The sequence below is a fragment of the Fusarium keratoplasticum genome, chromosome 4, assembly GCF_025433545.1.
Source record: "Fusarium keratoplasticum isolate Fu6.1 chromosome 4, whole genome shotgun sequence".
In the NCBI taxonomy this organism is placed as follows: Eukaryota; Fungi; Ascomycota; class Sordariomycetes; order Hypocreales; family Nectriaceae; genus Fusarium; species Fusarium keratoplasticum.
The window spans coordinates 4,874,252-4,895,645 of NC_070532.1; the positions used below are offsets into that span (position 1 = coordinate 4,874,252).

Genomic DNA, 21,394 nt, shown 5'->3' on the forward strand with positions numbered 1-21,394 from the left:
CCTCCCGGAACTGGCTCAAGCCACAGCAAGAACACCAGATCCAGGGCAGGCCGCTCATCGGAGAAGAAATTGGTTGGCCCGTCTGATAATCTAGGTCTATAACATGCAAGAGACGGTTACACACAGCATCCATTGCATCGTCATTCACAGTGGTGTGATGCCAACCCGATAAGACGCGTCGTCCCTGTCTCGGACCTGAGTCTCGAGTCGAAACGAGGAGGCTTTCTGCTGTTCTTATTCATATGACTGGTCGAAAAGCAAAGCCACGGGCTGCCAAGTCGATACACAAAGTCTTGATTGCGAATGAATGTTGTTGGACCTACAGGAGCACGCATAGAGGCTCATTCAACCTTCTTTTCCTGCAGGACGGAAGACGAGGAACATGGGAGAGCTGAACACGAATCCTGGCCGTCAGCGACCTCGCCTGCATCAAAATGCATCATATGAGCGTCTAATTGGCTTTTGCTTCTATTGAGAAGTGGGAAAAGAGCCCGGAAACCGTCTCCCGCTAAACATTGTCACCGGCATCAGCTTCATGCTGCCGGCGAGGTGGCCGAAACGGCCCCCATGCCGGCCCTCCCGATCCCACCTCGCATCAGCCTTTGGCCAAGACCTAAGAGCCTCTGGCACGTTAGATTACATGCGATATTTCCGGATACATCTACTCCTTTGCAGTGGTTGACCATCTAATAGGGGCTACACCAGTCTACGCCTTGGCAGTGGCGCCGGGTCACCAGTCAGGAGCATGGCTGAGAAGGAAAGCCAAAGGGCATGGGGACGGTTCCAAGAAAAGAATAAAATTACCGGTGAGGGCCACATCCGACAATGGGCTGAACTATTGCTTGGAGATGGCTGTAATTGCGGCCATCTCGGGGATCCTGATGAGCTATCATGGCGTCCTGGTGGGGAAACTTAGGCTGTCGGCTCAACACATTGGACCTGCCTGAACGGGGTTTCTCGTGTTCATGGATGCAACGGGTTTCGGCGTTCCAATATACAGGCTCCCCTGAGGTGATTCTGCCCGACTTTGAGCGAGCTGCATCTAAGCTCGGTCGGGTAAATAAGTCGTGGTTCCGCTCCTGGAAGACGCTTGTGCTTCTACCCATCGCTCGTTCATGTTGTCACTCGTTTCTTTCTCCTGCTGTTTCCCTGTCTGTTGAAGCTCACGGAGCGTAGCGGCAGGATGAAGTCTGTCTTTTCTATCACCGTCGTTTCCTTGCTGTTCAATGCCGGGACTGCCGTTGCTGGGCCGGCTCCAGCTGAGGATCAAGTCCTGTCACCAAGATATGCTATGCTTCGAAAGCGTGCAGAGTGTGGTCCTGGGATTGGATCGTGCGACGATGGGTCCTGCTGTTCAGAGAGTGGCTTCTGCGGCACAACCGAAGAGTTTTGCGGTGGTTCAAGCTGCCAGCTCGAATACAGCGACTCCTGTGATACTTTGTAAGTTTCGCCACAAAGAGCTGATTGCAGATGAATGAGAGGAGGTTATCCAGATGCGGCAATGCGGAGGGCTATGGAGTCGGGTTGCATGAATGATGGCTGACTGTCGACTCAGCTTTGGACCAGATGGGAGCAGCACGGAAGACATCCCTCGACCAAACCTCGGGAACGTGCCCTACGGTATGTGCAGTTGTTGCTCCGATGTTGTGATGCCCCTCATGGCACAAGACTGACAAGATCATGACAGGCAGTATCATCAGAACTTGCACGACCCCTGGCGTGATTGCCCTGACGTTTGATGATGGCCCTTACACCTACACCAACGAGATCTTGGACGTATTGGACGAGTATGATGTCAAGGCAACCTTCTTTGTTGCCGGAAACAACAGGGGAAAGGGGCACATCGACGACCCGTCTAACCCGTGGGCTGCCATGCTAAGACGCATGTATTCAGCAGGCCATCACATCGCTAGCCACACCTGGACTCATCGCAATCTCAACGAAGTCAACAGCACCATCAGACGAACGGAGATGATCTACAACGAGATGGCCTTGCGCAACATCTTTGGGTGGATCCCTACGTACATGCGACCCCCTTACCTGGAGTGCATCTCTAGATCTGGGTGCCTCGATCTGATGGAAGAGCTTGGCTACCACGCCGTCAATAATAATATCGACACCAAGGACTATCAGTATGACAGTCCGGATTTAATCCAGCTTGCCAAAGACAGGTACTCTGACGGCGTATCCTCTGATTCGGACAACAATGGGTACATCGTGCTTGCCCATGATGTCCACGAGCTGACTGTCACCGAGTTGACTGCCTACATGATCAAGACAGCGCAGGATCGCGGGTACAGACTAGTGACAGTCGGAGAGTGCCTTGGAGATCCCAAAGAGAACTGGTATCGAACTGCGCCTCGGGGCCGCGACTACACAGCTGTCCCTACTCACGAGCCGTCCTCTACCAAGGCTTCGCAACCTACCTACACAGTTGAGCCGACGGGTGGCCTCAAGATTTCGCCCAACCAGACTTGTGGTGGCAATACGGGCTACACCTGCCAAGGATCTCGATTCGGTAACTGCTGCTCCTGGTATGGTTATTGGTAAGTTGGCCCTTTTTCACTTTGGTGAAGCACGGGTTCAGCCGCACCCTCGAATATCTGTAGAGTATGCCTTTGTAACTTGTCTCTTTGCTAACGTTATGGTTTGTCAGCGGCTCGAGCGACCCATACTGCGGAACTGGTTGTGACGCCGACTTTGGGTCGTGCAAGCCTCCCAGTGGCGAGATCCATGACACCACCAACGGCCTCTGCGGATCCAAGTTTAAGGCAACTTGCACCAATTACGGATCTAAGAAGTGTTGCTCTCCGTACGGATTCTGGTAAGACTTTCTCGCTTTCCCGGACAACAATAGGCTGACTTTGATGGTAGTGGTAGCAGTGACGAGCACTGTGGCAAGGGCTGCCAGGAGGGCTTTGGGAAGTGTTACTGAGAGGGGGTTAAGCGCACCCGCGCCTGTGTAATTGGGATCTATTTCGTCATGTCCGAAGGAAATTCCTTTGGGATACTGTTTGTTTGAGTTTCCTTGGACCCTTGTCAAGCCGTTTGGGCTGATTCAGCCCAACATCTCTGGGTTGTTTCGGTAGTTGATCTCTATACTTAATATTCTATTCTTACACTTTATTCATCTACTACATGCTCTTCATTTATGTTCCTAATTCTTTATTTAGTTCTATTCATCACTGGCGACCATTCTATTCATACATCTTGTCCTACAGAGTCACTCGATGCGCATTTGACGATATATCCGTCACGTAGCCTACGATGAATGCTCAGTGGAGGCGAACACCCCAACAACTCAGGTTCAGACACATCAATCTCTTGCAGATTAGGCTTAAGGTTAAAACGCGCCATCAATGCGTGCCGTCCTTAGCCCCTCGTATGGGATATGCGTGTGTGCCGCCGTATTCCCACATGCATCGCAGCGTCCCAAATAGGCAGTGCTTGCAGAGAGTGTGAAAGAAGAGGGTGTATACCTGCCAGAATAGCCTCCCCATGGCTGTCCTGTCCACCCCACGAACATGCAGCCTCATAGTTGAAGCTCACTGGATGGAATCAAGAAGCCAGGAGCCAAGTATCAGGCCCCGCACTCATATCGTCGGATACGGCGTCTGAAGTGGAATCCGAGTGAGTTATTATGCAAGCTGAATGTGCTCCGAATTCCGAGCGTTACGCAGCATTTTGAATGTGTATTTTCGGGAGGATAACCGGACCATGATGTCAGTGATGCTGTGCATCTTGAGGCCAGGACATGGGTTACGACCCTGTGTAACGGTGGCTTCAGACAGGCAACGGGCTCCTCGTTTCGTGGGTGGGGGATAGTCCTCTTCCGTGCTGATCTTGACTCAAAGTGTCCATCCCAGACCCCGTGTCGACTTCCCGTCTCCGGGGATAACCTCCTTGGTTCACGACTGCTGTCAACAGGGACGGACGTACCGGTACCTTGACGACACGAACCCCCTGTCTAACTACTGCAGGTCCTGGGATCATGGGCTCGGGGGCCGCGCTGCAAACACGACTTCTCTGTTACCTCGCTTTTGCAAGGGCTTTACATCACGACATCCGGGCAAGACTCCCGGCCAACGTTGACTCGGTGTCGTGCCTGTGAGCATGCCGTGTGCTTGGAGCTATTTGATGTTGTCCTATTTGTGAGCGAAACTCGGCCTTGAGACACGAAAACTCCCCCCACGGCCGCATCCCCCATCTTGTCTTGAGATTGACCATATACCGCATGGATTACGAGTCAAAGGCCAAGATCATGGCTATTTCGCCATCTGACCGTTGAATGAGACATTCGCCACTTGGCCTACCGTTGTTGAGATGGCTTGAGACTTCGGGATCAAAGGAGTAAAGACGTCTTGCAGAAACGAAACTCGGGATGCTCTCAACAGCATGAACGCTGGTCTTGATGGTCCTCGGCCCCGACCCGGGTCTGTTTTCTTCTCACGAAGGATCCCGAAATTGAAAAGAACCAGTCATCACTAACCGGATGTGATTCTCATGTTTGTCGCACAACGCAATGGTGGGGGGCTTTCACGCTGTCGTGACTGCATCCTCCTTGGCTGTTCTTGTCGACTTTCTACGGTGCTCTAGACTACACGTACTGATTTGAATAGTAGCAAAGAAATCTCTAAGCTCAGTTTAAAAATAACCTGACTCGTATGCTGTCCACGTCGCTAGAACGGTTGGCAGTTGTTGAACGTTTACAGACAGCATCAAACTAATAGTTTACGCCATGCTTCAACCAAGACACCCGCATTAGGCCACTGAATAAACTCAATGATGTCTCCTGGAGGACTCATGTTTATGCTTATACTTGTTCCTGCTTGGAGGTTGTCAGTGGATGGTGGTCAAACAGCGGCTGAACAAGGGGGCGTGTACGAGCTTCTCCAAGCATGTCTCCCTTCGCTCTTTGCTATTCTCGAACAAGGCACATATCTTCTTGACTTGTTTGGTTGGATACTACAGTCACCCACCGTCTCACGCCCCTGAGAGCTGAGAATTCGTATCAGATCAAGAACTATCTGCTGTTGTGCCATGGCATCGGGGTTCTCCTCTGGGGCCGTGATTGAAGGCGGTGATCGGTGAGGCGCCCGGCACTTGATGCTCAACGGACTTTGCGGGATAGTGGCGGGGAATTGAGAGAGGGAGTGATGCTGCTATAGCTTCTACAGCTCCCCGGCGTCTTCTCGCTGGCTCCCGTTGCTCTTCACCTTGCCCGTCACTCGCTTGGGCTTGTCATTTCTGCGCGTTTCCTCTTGAAGGGTACCTCTTTGAGTCTGGAACAAGACTCTGCCTATCATTCATCCTCGTTGTCTCTATTTCCCCCTCGTTGCTGCGTCCCTTGCACGCAACTACCCGCTTCACTCGTTCTCATCCCAGTCATTCACTATCAAATCATTTCACCCTTTCGTTTGCCCTATCACTTGCCCCTGCTGCAGTTGAGTCTCGGCCGCACGTCGCTCCTAGGGGGACTAAGAAGCTGTCGCGATGAGCTTCCTGGGGATCCCACCTCCCAACGGGGAGTCTTCTTCCTCCGCTGAGCGATTCAATAGCATGGCCTCTCAGGGGCTCAACAGTATGACTCCTCAGGGGTCGCACCCGCCCGTCTCCTACAACCAAGTGTCTCAGTATCAACTCAGACCTGGCGGGACCGGCTCCCGGGACTCGGTGAGTACCTCAATGGCACTATTATCAACGTGAACAATTGCTCAACTTTGTCAAGTCCGTTATTCGAGGCATCAACGGCGACTTTCACCCCGGTGTCCAAACCCCTCGATCAGGCGTAACCCAAGCCTCATGGCTCACCCACGGCGGAAACGACTCGAGCCTCTCCTTCACCTCGTCCATCCAACAAGAAGAAGCCAAGCTACGCTGGGACTCTGACGAAGAACTCAAAAAAATGTCCAAGTCGATGCTCATGCTCCAGAAATGGGGTCTCATCATCGGCCTCGTCGGGCTCAACGCTGCACTCGTCTACATCGGATGGAGATACTATGAGGTGTACTACTTCCTCCTCGTTCTCCTCAGCTCGAATACGATTCTGCAAACGTTCATGTGCTTTTGTATCATGCTGCACTGGTTTTGCACGCATATTCTCTGCTTTTGGTGGAAGCCCAAGGAAAATGTTCCGGATGAGCCAGAGAAGATGGTTCTTTTGCTCCCTTGCTACAACGAGACGTACGAAGAGTTGACACGATCCCTGGACTCTTTGATTACGCAAAAGAACATCGACAACCATCCGCGTGTCATTTTTATCGTCGTTGACGGAAACGTGCGCGGTCCTGGCATGACAAAGACCACTCAAGGCTATCTTCTCGAGGACATCCTGGAACCAGGCCCATCTCGCGACTTTGAGAACGGCTACCGTGCTCGCGACGGCCTCTTCATGCCAGTCAAGACACAGACTGGGTTCTACAGGGGCATTCCATACGTCTTTGTCGGCAAGCGATACAACCAGGGCAAGCGAGACAGTCTCTGCTTTGCCCGATCGCTACTCTACCACTTCAAGCAGCGTTCCGAGAACGTCGTCACAATGTTCAACAATGACCTGTTTGAGTATATTGGCAACAACTTTGTCCAAGCTGGTCTTGATGACGTTACGTACCTCTGTGGTATGGATGCCGATACTGTCTTTGACGAGTTCTGCATCTGGGAGATGATCAAAGAGATCCGCAAGAACCCCAAGCTTGTCGGCGTGTGTGGTCACGTATGCGTCGACTTTGACGGTCACAACTGGGGTCTTTGGTCTCTGTATCAGTCTGTCGAGTACTCCCAGACACAAAGCCTTCGCCGCATGTTCCAGTCTCGCATTACGGGAAAGGTCAATTGTCTGCCCGGTTGCTGCCAGCTCATCCGCGTCGACGAGGCCACGTTTGGCGATGCTGTCCTCAGGGAGCGTTTTGGATACTGCCCCAAGCCTAACGATATCATGACACAACACATCATGGGTAACTACTCAGAGGACAGTATCCATGCTTCCATCATCTTCAGTCTCTTCCCCGGCAAGCAGACAGCGCAGGCTCTTCGTGCCAAAGCCATGACTATTGTCCCACAGACCTGGAAGGTTTTTCTGTCTCAGCGCAAGCGTTGGGCTCTGGGAAGCATCTCGAATGAGTTTGTCATGATATTTCGACCGGGAATTATCCCCATCGAGAGACTGCAAAGTGTGATTGCTGTCGTGACTTGGGCCATCACTCCATTCATCATCGCGGCGTTCGTCGAGCTCCTCATGGTGTTTGCCAAGAGAGGAAGAGAGGTGATGCAGGATCCCGTCTTTCTCGGTCTCATCTGCGTTTTATTCTTCCGCTATGTAAGTTCCGGCCATCGCCCATCAATCTAAACCTTGTGCTAATGCCAACAGCTCTACTCATTCTGCATTGGCTTCTGGCTGCCACGCAACAACCTCGAGCGAGCCCAGTACTTTGCAGGCTTCGTTCTTCATCTCTTTACTTCTCCGTTCATGAACATTATTATTCTGGTTTATTCCCTGATATACTCCGACGACTTCAAGTGGGGCAAGACTCGCGAAGTTGTTCGCGATAGTAACGAAAAGGACGGCGATGATGTCGGTGGGCGAGGCACGCATTGATGAAGCATATGTTGGTGTGGCATGAGATGAACATCTAGTCCTTGTTAATTATACGTAGTGTGCTTGTTGATAAATTGCTTAGAGGATATGAAGAGTGGTAGCTGGGCCTGAGTATACGCATAATTTGGCATGGTGTAATGTTGATAATCGTCTCGGTCGTGCAACTTGGCTTTTGGAAATAGAGAAAATTTACCATGGAAACATGAAAAGGTTATGAGTCTCATGAATTTTGAGTGCTTGGATCATGGTCGGAACAAGGCTGCGGGTATGGACCCATCCGCAAGGTCATGGTGTTGAGAACAATCGCCCATAGTCTCATGATGAGAAGAAACACATGATTTGTACGTGGAGGAGAAGATATGCCATGATAGAGATAACGAGAGTCCGAGTGATTGGTCTATACATGGATTCGCGGACAAGATAACACCGAAATCATGGATACTCGGCATCCCCATATCTCGATCGGCAATTAGATGCCGAGATACTATTCCCCCTGTTCGGAGGTCTAGCCGCTTTCGACTTTGATACACGGCCGACATGTCAGTTCAGATTGCATGCCAAGGTGATCAAGATGCTTTCAGGGCGCGAAAAGAAGGCCTTTTAATTACAGTGATGATTGTTGGCAAGTTTCTTTCTTCATGGGGTCACAGGCTCCTCTCCTGCAGACAATGCGCAGTAGCATTCGCCAAAGAGCATGATCCTTCATGGACATCCTTTCCTAGAGCAGCAAGAAATTCTCCTAGCTTTTAGAATATAAGCTTAGAGGATTTAATGCATCATCACGCGATTAAACTACCTGTTGGCGCAGCGCCAGAGGGAAATGGTTACCATTCAGGGTAGCCAAGTCCATGGCGTCGAGAATCCCTGCTTCAGGATACCCTCCAACAACGCTATCAGCAACAGATCAATACGAATAAACACGTAAGAGTCACGCATTTATTTCCTGTCCCCATGATCAATCATCTCCACAAACCAATTCATGAACAAACGTCGTGGTCATGAGCGCGTCTGCACAAGATAAATCAACCCCGCACGAAGATACCGACGGGATTTTTTTCCTTGATTGGGAATAGCTTCTGTCTCCCTTGTCGATCTCCGGTAACATCCCATTGGCTTCATTCTTAGCGTGCCCAGCTTTGAGGCTCGAGAGAGAATCTGGGGAAAGTGGGAACTGCCCAGAGTTCCTCGGCCGAGCCATGCAACTTCTCCTCTTTTCAAACTCATTGATCTGTTGAAACATACGATATGAAGGGGCAGACGAAATCCCGGTCGGGATGCCAGGTGTGCAAGGCGAAAAGGGTACCAACCTGTCCTATCATCCTTATCGCTCTCGAGGCTGACAAAAATCCGTCCCCCTCTATAGCTGAAGTGTGATGAGAGCAAGCCGGGCTGTCAAAACTGTAAAGACAGAAAGATTGTCTGCCCTGGCTATCAGCAGACACTCAAATGGTCGACCAAGCATGAGCGGCGCAGCAGGCGCAATACCAATGACCCCCCTAACCTCGATCAACTCATCTCTGCCGCCTCCGTGTCATTTCAAGAGCATCATGTTTCAGACACGCAGAGTCATGTTCGATCGTCTGGCGCCACTCCAAGTCTCCCTCCTACACAGCCATCCTCTTCCTCGGAGAAGCGGGCGAAAGCTGGCATTGTCGCCACAAGTTATTCTCAACCATCAACCATCAGTAGCCAACGACGTCTGAGGCCAGTCAATCTTAAAGCTGACCATGCTTTGACGGCTTCACCAAACACGAAGCTTGAGCTCAAGCCACTCCAACCAACCCCGAGCAACTCCGAAGATGCTGAAGAGAAGCAAATTGTTGTTTCCAAGGGCTGCACCTCAGGTTATATACCAATCAGTTCCCCAACACAGGCCATCTCCGAACCATCGACATTCCTCATTGAGCTCTGGTTCAAATCCGTATGCGGCGCCTGGGCAGCATACGACTCTCCGACAAATCCATTTCGACGACTCGGTTCCTCTTTATGGGGCTCGTCGCGACCTCTCTTTTATTCTCTACAGAGCATGGCAGCTGCTTCTCTAGTCAAGCGCCAACCTGAGATCCAAGAAATAGCTGCGTCAGCTCCACGGATCGCGACCGAAGCCATCATACACGAGCTGAAAAAGCTTTTTGAAGCACCGAATACCGTCACGACCATACCTCACGCTCTCATAATATCTCTTTTCTGCTTGAGTTCGTCACTCTGCTGGATGGATCACAAACAGCTCGGGCTACAATACCTCCGTCATGTCCGGGTGATACTGTCCCTGCTAGAGATGCGATCCAAGTATCTTACAAAAGAGGACCAAAAGCTCATCGAATTCTTCAAAGAGTGCCTCATTTACGAAGAATCCGTCAGAAGTATCGTGACGAGCTACAAGGAAGACATCAGCACCCTCGTGGAATGGACGCCCGCAACCTATCCACCGTACGACTTTGTCTTACACCCCTGGACCGGTGTTCCGCCCAAGATAATCGCGCTCTTTGGAAAGGCCATGTCCTTGTGTCGCAGGTCTCGCGATACGTGGCGAGGCAGCATCGCACCCACCTATGAGGTGATGTGGCAGGCGATGCTAGATATCAACGAAGCTCAGGCCCTCGAGGAGACACTCTTATCGGTCGAGGTACCAGCTCTTATCGAGAATGGAAGCGAAAGTCACAACGGAGATGGTCTGGACATGGACTTGCACCGCGCTGCCGAGGTGTTTCGTCTATCTTCGCTTCTTCAGCTCTACCAGACATTTCCTGATCTCGTCTCCAGGCGCCTACCGGATAGGATAGATTCAGGGAGCGTTACCAAAACAACATGGCCGACATCGCTCGCTCTATACATAACCGGGATACTCTCAGAGATCCCAGCAGAGTCAATCCGATGTCTTCAGCCCCTACTATGCCTAGGCGTGGGCTCTGGTCTCCGGTGTATAACAGTATCCACAGAGGAAGCACCCCCGAAGCTGGAGCTGTCAGATACAAGCTGGTCAGACATGTCTTACCCAGTGATCGGAGACTCCAAGTCTCCAAAGCAGAGGCATTTCTCGGACGTGGGCCTAGCTCGCGAGTTCATCATGGACAGGTTGAGGGGTTTTGGTCAAGGTCCAGCTGTAGGCCCTATTGTCATACTTCGGGAACTTTTACAGGCTGTCTGGTCATGGTACGACAGTGAGGCGGTGCCGGGATCGGTGCACTGGCTCGACGTCATGGCTGATCTCAAGTATGAGACTGTCTTTGGTTGACGTGGGGGAAATGATTCGAGTAGATACCCAAAATCCAATAGACTCATCAATAGGCCTGGTTCTGTTTAATCGTATGTGAACAGCGGGCATCGTTTACGCCCATTACCCCAAAACTCAGCACCTGGGCCATAAAACTGCCGACTCTGGCATAGAAGTCCCTGTCACACACGTTGGTACCATCCCAAGACACAAGCGGAAACAAGATTGACATCCTTATCTCAAACCCTTGTCCCAGCGACCAGCATTCAGAAGTCCTAGCGGCAAACCTATTGCCCCTCCGCCTTTTCCGCTTCAGGCTCGAGTTCCCGTCCACTCACCAACCACAGACAAGGAGCAACCGGGGCGGGGGTTGCATCCGCGCGAGTCAGACTAACACCTTCTAGGCAAAAAAGTCCCGTCCCAAAATCCGGGGAAACAGGGTTCTTTACGGCGCGGCTTATCATCCCTGAAACCTTGTCGTAGACAAGGGGGGGCGACTATCAGACATGTGGCTGGACATGTCACCGCCGAGGGAGCCGTCAAATGTTATGGGAGACGGGGTTTATATTCAACGCGATGGCTGCTGTTTTGGACGTGGGTTTTTGTGTCACGGACAACACATCCCCGAGACGGCTCAGCACTCCTTTCTCCTCACTACTGTTGATTCCCATTATACCTCTTTGCCATCATGGTGTCTGAGAAGGGCAGTGATAGTGACCGGCAGGTCAAGTCCTTTGATCAGCAGGGAAAGCAATTTGAGGGCGCTCCCGTTGGTGATGCCGCCGACCTCAGTGCCCTGGGCTACAAGCCCGAACTGCGACGCAACCGCTCCATGTTCACACTGCTATTCCAATCTCTAGCTATTGCTGCTGTAAGTTCGTCTTCATCATTTCGATGCTTTGTCTAACTTTTCATAGATCCCCTATGGCTTCGGTGCACCAATGATCAACTCGATCTACGGCGGCGGCCAGCTTGCCATGTTCCTAGGCTGGGTCGTCGTCTGTATTCTTGACGAATGCATTGCAATTTCTCTAGGAGAACTGGCTGCCAGATGGCCGACATCCGCTGGTCCTTACTACTGGAGTTTCCAGATTGCCTCTCCGAAGTACCGAACCGTCCTCTCCTTTATAACCGGCTGGACATGGCTCGTCGGTAACTGGACCATCACCCTGTCCGTCAACTTTGGCTTTGCCTCTCTTCTTGCTGCCGCCGTCGGTATTTATTATCCCGACTACGACTGGCAGCCCTGGAAGCTTCTCCTTATCTTCTACGGCCTCTGCGTTGTCACCTTTTTTATCGTCGCATTCGGAAACAAGTTTCTACCAACTGTGGACACGTTCTGTGCTGCCTTTACAGCCATCACCATCTTCATTGCTTGCGTATTCCTTTCTACAAAGGCATCTGATGGCCGACATTCCCCCAGTTACACTCTGGTAAGTTGGACATCCTAAACTCGAGAAGGATCTGGTTATTGACATGCCCAGGGCCACTATGACAACACTTTGAGTGGATGGGGAGACTTTTCCTTCTGGATCGGAGCTCTCCCCCCTGCTTATACGTGAGTTAACGTGCTATCTCAAAGAAGTTCTTGACTAACAGACACAGATTTTCTGCCCTGGGCATGATCACAGCCATGGCTGAGGAATGCGGCGATGCGACTGTCAAGCTCCCTCGAGCCATCTCGCTCTGCGTCCCCGTCGGTTTCGTCGCTGGTTTGTTCTTTGTAAGTGCCTACCATCCATATCTACAACTTGTCAGCTAACTCTCGTCAGATCATCCCCATGTGCGCCACTCTCCCACCCCTGGCAGAACTCCTCGAAGCGCCCCTCGGCCAAGTCCTCCCATATATCTTCTACCGAGTCACGGGTACCAAAGCCGGCGGCATCGCTCTCACGGCCTTGGTCCTGATCATCACACTCTTCTGCTCCATCTCCATCACGGTCGCCGCCTCTCGAACAACATGGGCTTTTGCGCGAGACGACGCCATTCCTCTTTCCAAGGTGTGGTCCAAGGTCGACAAGCGTCATGGTACGCCCATCTACGCTCTGATCCTCACCACCGTCATCGAAATGCTTTTGGGTCTGATCTACCTCGGCTCCAGCTCAGCCTTTAACGCCTTTGTTTCCGTTGGCGTCATTGGTCTAGCCATCTCATATTGCATTCCTATTCTTCTTTCAATGCTCACTGGACGAGCTGGAGTCAACACGGCACCCTGGACCTTCGGAAAGACAATTGGCTGGGTCGTCAACATTGTCGCGGTTTCGTGGATCGCCTTTGAGATGGTCCTCTTCTCGATGCCCCCAGCCATCCCCGTCACACCCGTCACCATGAACTATGCCGTTGTCGTCTTCTTCGGTTTCATGACGATATCGGCTGTGTGGTACTTTGTCCACGCAAAGCATGTGTACAAGGGACCACCTGAGTCTGACGGCTTGAGCATTGAGATTGAGGGAAGGTAGGGTTTCTGAGAGGAATGTGCGATGTCTTGCGTTTCTGGCCTTTTGTCATTATTGGATAGCAGATATCTATTTATTACGAACAAGTAAAGGTTTTATAATGCCATCTCTGGCTTTGCTTGCCATCTAGTTCAAGGCTTGTCGTGTATTATTCACCACTAAGGTGGGCAATGGATGCCAGACTTCGTCTCCGCCAAAAGAGCGAGGATCTAGTCATCGCAATGCCTCAATTGGAGAAAGAAGACTTCCAGTTGAGCTCCCTTTGTAGCGATCTAGGTTACCCGATAGCATAGCCCACTCCTTCAAGCCTTCTTCCCGTGCATCTTTTGCTTCAGCTTTTGTATCGTCTTTGTCCCCCTTTTCAACACAAACGTCGCATACTCCCCATGCCCTTCCCTTTCCATCGAAGCTCTCCTCTTGATCCCAATGTACTCTCTGACATCTTCATCGGTCTCTCCAATTGCCACGACGATGCCGAGATAGCGGCGAAGTATCACATTAAGAATTATTCTACACATTCGTCCGTTGCCGTCCTGGAAGGGGTGGATGTCCACGAACTGTAGTGAATATTTCGCAGCGAGGGAGAAAGGATCAACGCAGCTATGGGTCTCTATGTATTTGATCTCTTCTTTGAGGCTGCTGCAGAGTTCCTTCATCCGTTGCGGGACGTACTTGGGCATAATGAACATGGTCGAGCCGGCGCCGACGGCGACATTGCGATAACGGCCTGCGTACATCTCCGAAGGCACCTCGGGCAGCTCTTCATCGATGATTGACACTCCATTACAGAGGATTGCATGGGTCTCTTTGATGAGGTCTTCGGTGAGGTCTTCGCCGCCTTCCACAAAGTGATGATTGAGGTACTCGAAGGCTTGGAGGTGCTGAACGACTTCTCGGCCTTGGCGTAGGAGCTCTTTCTCTGGTATTTGCCGCAGCGATTGATCAACCGCCAGCAGCTCCTCTATACCAGTTTTATCAGTAGCTCTTCCATCAAAGGTCGGCACTGAGCCCTGGTTGAGTCTCCTTCGGCAGAGGTAAAACGTCGCCTCTTGGCCAAGCCCGGCATGCTCGATTCGGTTGCTCCCATAGATGCAGTGTACCAGAGTCTCGTTGAGCTCTTTCTTGAATAGATTTTCTCGCTCTGCGGAATCATTCAGGTTCCGTAAGGTGTCCAAGTAACGAGTAGCTTTGGTGAAGAGATCCTGAGGATTGGCCTTGTCATCTTCCGGACTTGTGCGATAGATGGAGTCGGGCCGTAGAGCTAGAGAAGAATTTTTGATGCCTTTGTTAAACATCATATTCCTTTGTGGTGTATATTGAATGTAAATGGCGGTTGAATGAGGCCTGCGTAGTTATAAGATTCATCAGCAGACTTTAACCCCGTCAAAGTTTGCTCCAAGGGTCATGCGGCCTCAACATGAGTCACCATGCATTCAACTATACTTCTCAGTAAGGAGCGATGCAGCCATTCGAGACAATATGTGTCATAAAGGAGAAGTGAGGGAAGGGCCCCAAGCTCGCATTGCCTGCACGTATCCAGCACTCACACCAGCGAAGAACACCCATGGTAGAAATAGTCCATGGTAAGTGCTTTGATATGCTTGTTCTGGGCCGAATAAATATACTATTCGGCCTTAGGTCAGTCCTTGGCTACTATTATTCAACCCATGTAGTGCTTCAGAGTTGTTCCGCGGGAGTGTTTGTGAGAACTCTGAGAACTTGATCCACGTCTCCTTCTCAACCATTGCCTCAATTGAGGCCACATTCAGCTGCCGCATCCAGAAAGAATCCAGCAATCATCGAAATTCAGGCATATAAAATACACGACCAAGACTTAAGTGCCACTCACAATCATGCTCAGCCATGCAAAAGCCGCCAAGCTCTCCCAAGAGGGGGAGTCGAACCTGCAACTTGGCCAGTGAAGGATGAGATGCTTTAATGCCTAAACTCGACTCTGGCGCCCAATATTGAAGAATAGTCAGTCTCTGAACTGGATATGGAAGATCTCAATGCTATCATTCTCCTGAAAGGGCGTTGAGCGTGCCGTATTCATGAGTGGACTTGTCCGACGCCTTGGTACATACGACCATACCCACCGGAGAACTCGGGATCCCGTCCGCTCTCCCATAGATAAGCCGGTGAGGGGCGGATTAGTAGTTGGGTCGGTGACGACCAGCGAATCCCCGCTGTTGTATGTTTTTGCTCCTCGTAGCAAATTCTGTTTTGTCTTAGTTTCATGGTGCTCGTTAAAGATATTCAAGATGTTGTTAGTTGGGCAAGTATTAGCATCAGCATGTTGTTGGTCCTCCCTTGCATTGAGTGGCCAATCAGGTCGGCCTGTCGACCTGGCCTGCTACCCAACAGCCGGTTCAATCTTGTACCACCAAATGCCTATCTTACAAAACTTGATCACCTTGTTATCATGTCCTCACTGCCAGATCATGTCTGGTATCTAGTACTCTCCCTGTTCGAAGACGATATTCCCGTTGAGATGGCAGTCCCCCGAGCCTGCCAGGCCTCATCGTGTCAATGTAGAGGCCCTGCTCTCTCTCTGCCTTGTTTCTCGTCGCATTCGAGATCTCGCTCAGCCCATGCTATATCGCACCTTTCATCTTGCTTCTTCTAGCCATGGGCAATATGCTTGAGGATTAATTATCCACTCACTCGTCGCCCGTCCACAGCTCAGGTAGGCCACTGGCGCTATCTCCTTGTGCAACTGGAACCTTATAGCACGGCTACTGCAAACGTACATGGATGCAGGGTACAGGCGTTCGCTCGTGGGCTTGTTGAAGGAGGCACGCTCGCCCTTGGGCTTACCCCCTGCGGTGGGCGGCCGACTTGATGCGGCATTCAGCCCAATGCCATCTGCCACTGGGCTGGATACCCTCATCTTGGCCCTCAAACCTCGGTTTCGGTTAGTTGATGTCACTGTACCATCAACAATCCCCAATAACAAATCCCCCTTTACCATAGATATTGGGTGGTCAAGAAGATGAGCCCGTAAGACACGGACTCTCAAGGCGTTGCCTACCACACTTGACAGAGGTACGGCTGACGAGAGACCGCTATCGCCCCGAGAACTTCGACATGGTTGAGCTCGAGCCGTTACTCCTCCACCCGACCCTGAAGATACTGAGGGTCTGTAAATTCGAGTGCAAGGGGCGCCACGTCTCAGAGGTAAAGTGGTCTGACCGCGTCTCGAAGCTAGAAACTCTTGAGCTCAGGTGATGCTTCCTCGGCATGACGGGAATGAGGAGCATACTCACGCGATGTAGCAACATCCGCCGATTGGCGATCCATCTCAGTCCTGAGCCTGCTCTACGTTCACTCGAGATAGGTCATCTGAGTTACCAGCCCTTGGACCAGGCACGCAACTACATGATATCCGAGACGACGTTCGACTTGACTGTATTTGGCCAGATGCTGAGGGAGCTTGCGAAAGACCTTATCGAGTTAGAGTTAAATACCACCAGGTACTGAGATTACAACCAGATCCAGGGAGAAATCGAGTCCCTGCATGAACTCGGCTCACTACGATGCCTGAAGTTGATACCTCACGATCTTGGCAGCCCAGCCTCCCTGAGCGGAAAGTTGCCGCGATTGTCAGAGTCGCTGGTCTTGTACTGCCATGATCTGTCCGGGTATGATCGTCAGCATAGCGAGGATCTGGCCAAGCTCATCACGGCAGATGGAGATCTCAACCTACGCGTGACGGTGGAGTGAAGGAGCAGCTTCTAAAAGGCTTTTTTGTGGTCATTAGATAGAATCTTGACATTGTGAGGATGGAATTAATCGTGGTTCTTAGCACTTGTGTGGTTAAAGCACGAGTTGAAGCAAACTCCCTCTCCTGCTCTCCCCTATAGCTTCTAGGATATCATGCACATCTTGCAGAGATTCTACAGAGAATCAGTATTGAAATTCCCTATCGCACCTGTTCCCTCCTCATTTGAAACAGGAAACAAAAACACTCATTCGGCAGATGAGAACGCGTCCGGCAGCAGCCGCAACTCCTGCAAGTCTGCGTCACCAACCGGAGTGCAAGGTTCGCGCAGCAGTGCCAACGAATAAACAAGTCTGAGACGCACAATGAGACACCGGCTCTACATTTTGGGACAAACGCGATTAATGGACTGCTATATAACTATGCCGTTCTTGTACCGAGAGACGTCTTGCACTTTGCCCGGTCCTGCAAGTGGTGATATCGTACGAGGTTACAAGTCAGCTCATACGTCACTCGTCAACATCATCTCTCTTTCCTCGCCGCCCACAAGCTTCACCACACTGTCCATAGAATCATTTCTGGCTCAAGCACAAGAGAGGCTCGAAAGGCTCGGTGAGACGTGGCCCAGCTATACCTGGGGGAGTCTCATCACGAGACTCAACAATCATGCATGGTTCACGACAGTGATGCCAACGATACAGACTTTGAGGTGATCTCAGCTACTGTAGAAATTGCCTTGAGAAGAGCAGATAAGAGTAAAGATCGTTGGAGTCTCTCAGAGACAAAGACGCGTCTTAACAGGGACGGGACGCGAGGAGGCTCAGCCTGCATCTAAAGTAAACAAAGACGGCAGGGCTGACTCATGCGGAGACAAAGAGATGAATAATACACATGTACATGCCAAGAAACATGCCGTCTTTGCGAACGGGAACCCATCTTGGACAAGCAGGCTCGGATCCGTACTAGACTTCATCACGATCATGACCCGGACCCCCACAGCGAAGCTATTGCGAACCAAACAAAGCATCCCAAAAACACCGCAGCAAGGCATAATGCAGTCATCTTTTTTTTCCTCTTGTTGTTTTCTCTTTCAGCACGCAGCAGCGCTGGCAGCCTAGTTTCCAGGCTGCATCACGCAACCCCCTCACTCACACGATTCCCTCTACTATTGGCCAGCGCCCAGGTCCAAGTGACCCTCTTACAGTTTTTCGAGATACGGTTGCATCGGGTAGGGCCACTCAAGGCATGCCCGACTAGGAAACCGGTGCAGCTCTTCTTTGTTGGGGGCCGCTTTCTATGAGAAGCGGCGCGGAAATGTTCAGATGACTGGTGGTATCGAAGAAGAGGGGGGCGCGCGGCGAAATGCGTGTGTGGGACGAGGTTGGAAAGCAAGATGGGTTTCCTCAAAAGGCCGACACGTCGTCTTTGCCTGAGTTCTGCGACATTTCCTTGCACATTTCCTTGTGAATAACCTCACTTTTCTTCTACTTCAGATCGTCTCAGATATGGCCACGACAACGGCGCTCCCCCACTTCAAGGCCATCCGACAGGAGGCCCAGGTCATCACGCAGACTGTCATCCTCCCGTCCACCACCTATACAACCTATGTCACGCTAGGCGTGGACGCTACGGACCGTCCCGTGGTCACATCCCATCACTCAAACCCAAATGGTCTCACGGATACTGAGATCGGCATCATTGTCGGCACCGTGGTCGGCGTCTTTATCATCCTCATGATCGTCATACGCTGCTGCCTCCGTTCAGGGCGGGTAAACGATATTCATTTCGTGCCGCCAGGTCGGAGGATGCCTCACAGCAAAAGGTGCAGCTATGGGAGCTCATACATGTCGGATGGCTACTCGGAAGCCATGGGTGAAGTCCGCCGAGGCAAAACACCACAAGGCCAACCTCCACCACAGCAATGGACTCAGCCCATGCCTCAAACACACTGGACTCAACCAACTCAAGGATACTGGCCTCAGCAGGCACAGCAAGAGTACTACTACCCACCACCTCCTCCTCCCAAGTCTCACGCAGGCAAGACACCCAAGAAGCGGAAGAGTCAGCCGGTACAAGGAGAAGGCCGCTGGGTGAGGACCATCCCCGTGCCCACCACCAACCTGCAGTTCCCTCCACCGGTTATAGACAGGGAACAAATCCCAGGCGGTCCCAAGATTCCCACCTACAGGGCGATTCCTATTGCCAATCCAAACAAGCCCCAGAATCCCCCACGGGTTGTTTGATCGAGGGGACGGCCTTTCAAACTTTAGCAACAACACCAAGATGGGTTCAGATTGTATTATTGTGAGCGTTTCAGAATACGCATGGCATGGGAGTCTAACAGGGTTTGTTTTGGGGAGATAAAAGACGAGATCCGGTCTATTGGATGGCCTTTGCCTGCGTTTTTTGAGGCCATCCAATAGATCACCCACAACATACCGGCTATACGAGTGAGCATGCTTAATGATTAATGATGCCAAGATTCAGAATGAGATAATGAGATATGATCAGATAGTATAATTTTCATATACACATAAATCTTCTATACACGTTAACTACCCCCTTACCAACCTCAACTCCAAACCCCCTACATGAACACATCACTCATCAAGCTTTAAACAACAATCTTTTCCTTGTGCGCGCAGCTATGAGACTTTCCTGCGTTTCTCTTCTTCTCCTCCCACTTGGCAAACTTGGCAGCAACGGCTCTCTTGCTGGTGGGGTTGGTGCTGGTCTTGGATCGAGGGGGGACGCCGTCCAGGCTGAGGGCGAAGTGAGCAGCAGCCCTGCCGGCAGTCTTGGCGTTGAGAGTGAGGGCACCCCAGTGGATGTTCTTGATGGTGTCACACGCGAGGTGGTAGCAGGGGTCGGTCTCTGCGTCGGCGCCGGTGAAGAGGCCGGAGGATGGGATGCCGAGCTCGATAAAGGCAACGTAATCAGAAGAGGTGTCAAACTCCCTATTCCGCGTTAGTCATATTCCATGTTCAAGATGAAGAGATACTCACTCCCACTCTGGCTTCTTGCCCTTCTTGCGCAGCCAGTTGGCCAGGATATCTCCACCAATCCGGTCGGCATCGGTGGTGGACTGAACCCAGTACTTGGGCTTAGGAGAACCAATCATGTCGTAGTTGAAGTAGAATCGGATCTTGTCGGCATCGGCCTCAGAAAGCTGCTGTCCATAGTAGAGAGATCCGACGAGACCGCTCCTGTCACTGTGTTAGCATTGTCGCAAGGTATAAGGAAGATTAAACTCACTCTTCGGCACCCCACCAAGCAAATCGGACCTTGTTCTTGTAGCCCTTGTACTTGGTGAAGGACTTGGCAATCTCAAGGACAGCAGCAGTTCCGCTACCATCGTCGTTGATACCTGGGCCAGCTTGCACGCTGTCGAGATGAGCACCCAGCATGACAACGTTGTTGGGGTCACCCTGCTTAGTCTCAGAGATGATGTTCCACGACTCTCGAGACTCAGCAATAGAGTCCACCAGAAGAGTAACCTCCAACGTTTCACCACCCTCGATGCGCTCACGCCAGGCAGTGCCGATCTCCAGAGGGATGACACCGACGGGGACAATCAGACCGAGGTTCTCGGCGCTGAGAGTAGCACTGCTGATGTTCTCGCCTGGGAGCTGGTTGACGAGAATGACACCACGGGCACCGGCCTTCTTTGCCAGCTTGAGCTTGTCGGAAATAGCACAGGTGCCACGCTTCACGAGTGCGAGCTTGTTGGTGGCATCAATTCCCTCCCACTGGTCCTCAAAGCATCCAGAACCACGCTCATCATCAATAGGAACGAGGACAAGAGGCGCCGTCACTCCATCGGGGGTAGGAGTAGCAGTGTTGTACATCAAGGTGATGACATAGACATCCTCGCCATCAGGTCCCCGCACCCAGATATCTCGCGTCTGCTCAAAGGTGTGGTTGAAGGGCTGGACAAAAGTATCGAGGTACTTTCCGTACTTGCCCTGGACTTGGTCGAGGATGTAGTCAAGAGAAGCCTTGTAGCCGGGAAGACCGAAAGCTCTGTTGCCGCCGTTCTTGGTGCCGATCTTGTTGAGGTCCTCGAGCGTCTTTCGAAGCCTGACATGGTTAGGAACAATGTCTTTTCGCATTGACCTGTGATAGCTTACTTTTGCTCCTTGATGTCACCCTCAACTTGACTGGCCGTCAACTTCTTGGCAGAAACATCAGTGAGGAGCAGAGCTCCGTAGAGAAGACCCGCGAGAAGCTTCATGGTGACAATTGATGGGCAATCTCAAGTCGTCCTCAGCAGAGATCGCCTTGCAGTCTCTGGTGCAGCTTCAATGCAACGCGACTGCAGGTCCCTTTTATAGCTCTAACACCGACAGCTCAAATAACCTTGTAATTAACCTCAGACCATAGCTCAAGACACTTCAACTTACACAGCG

General features: G+C 51.5%; 7 protein-coding genes across 7 annotated transcripts; 5 read left to right on the plus strand and 2 right to left on the minus strand.

Annotated features, from left to right (window-relative positions):
* Positions 1-1,183: 1,183 nt before the first annotated feature.
* On the plus strand, positions 1,184-2,935 carry NCS57_00651900 (uncharacterized protein; the record flags this gene model as incomplete). Its single annotated transcript, XM_053056405.1, has 5 exons — positions 1,184-1,440; positions 1,556-1,620; positions 1,688-2,546; positions 2,657-2,824; positions 2,875-2,935. The coding sequence occupies 5 exons, from the start codon at positions 1,184-1,186 to the stop codon at positions 2,933-2,935; spliced, it is 1,410 nt and encodes a 469-aa protein (XP_052915360.1).
* Positions 2,936-5,493: 2,558 nt separating this feature from the next.
* Positions 5,494-7,594, plus strand: NCS57_00652000 (Chitin synthase; the record flags this gene model as incomplete). Its single annotated transcript, XM_053056406.1, has 3 exons — positions 5,494-5,673; positions 5,729-7,315; positions 7,367-7,594. The coding sequence occupies 3 exons, from the start codon at positions 5,494-5,496 to the stop codon at positions 7,592-7,594; spliced, it is 1,995 nt and encodes a 664-aa protein (XP_052915361.1).
* Positions 7,595-9,872: 2,278 nt separating this feature from the next.
* NCS57_00652100 (Zn(2)-C6 fungal-type domain-containing protein) lies at positions 9,873-10,829 on the plus strand (the record flags this gene model as incomplete). Its single annotated transcript, XM_053056407.1, has 1 exon — positions 9,873-10,829. The coding sequence occupies one exon, from the start codon at positions 9,873-9,875 to the stop codon at positions 10,827-10,829; it is 957 nt and encodes a 318-aa protein (XP_052915362.1).
* Positions 10,830-11,496: 667 nt separating this feature from the next.
* On the plus strand, positions 11,497-13,267 carry NCS57_00652200 (uncharacterized protein; the record flags this gene model as incomplete). Its single annotated transcript, XM_053056408.1, has 5 exons — positions 11,497-11,679; positions 11,726-12,241; positions 12,293-12,366; positions 12,414-12,531; positions 12,581-13,267. 5 exons carry the CDS (start codon positions 11,497-11,499, stop codon positions 13,265-13,267), a joined length of 1,578 nt encoding a protein of 525 aa, XP_052915363.1.
* Positions 13,268-13,566: 299 nt separating this feature from the next.
* On the minus strand, positions 13,567-14,562 carry NCS57_00652300 (Fido domain-containing protein; the record flags this gene model as incomplete). Its single annotated transcript, XM_053056409.1, has 1 exon — positions 13,567-14,562. The coding sequence occupies one exon, from the start codon at positions 14,560-14,562 to the stop codon at positions 13,567-13,569; it is 996 nt and encodes a 331-aa protein (XP_052915364.1).
* A 3,928-nt stretch (positions 14,563-18,490) lies between these two features.
* NCS57_00652400 (uncharacterized protein) lies at positions 18,491-19,228 on the plus strand (the record flags this gene model as incomplete). The annotated part of the gene is made up of 1 exon (XM_053056410.1): positions 18,491-19,228. One exon carries the CDS (start codon positions 18,491-18,493, stop codon positions 19,226-19,228), a length of 738 nt encoding a protein of 245 aa, XP_052915365.1.
* A 371-nt stretch (positions 19,229-19,599) lies between these two features.
* On the minus strand, positions 19,600-21,219 carry NCS57_00652500 (Peptide hydrolase; the record flags this gene model as incomplete). The annotated part of the gene is made up of 4 exons (XM_053056411.1): positions 19,600-19,942; positions 19,991-20,191; positions 20,241-21,065; positions 21,116-21,219. The coding sequence occupies 4 exons, from the start codon at positions 21,217-21,219 to the stop codon at positions 19,600-19,602; spliced, it is 1,473 nt and encodes a 490-aa protein (XP_052915366.1).
* Between the last annotated feature and the right edge of the window lie 175 nt (positions 21,220-21,394).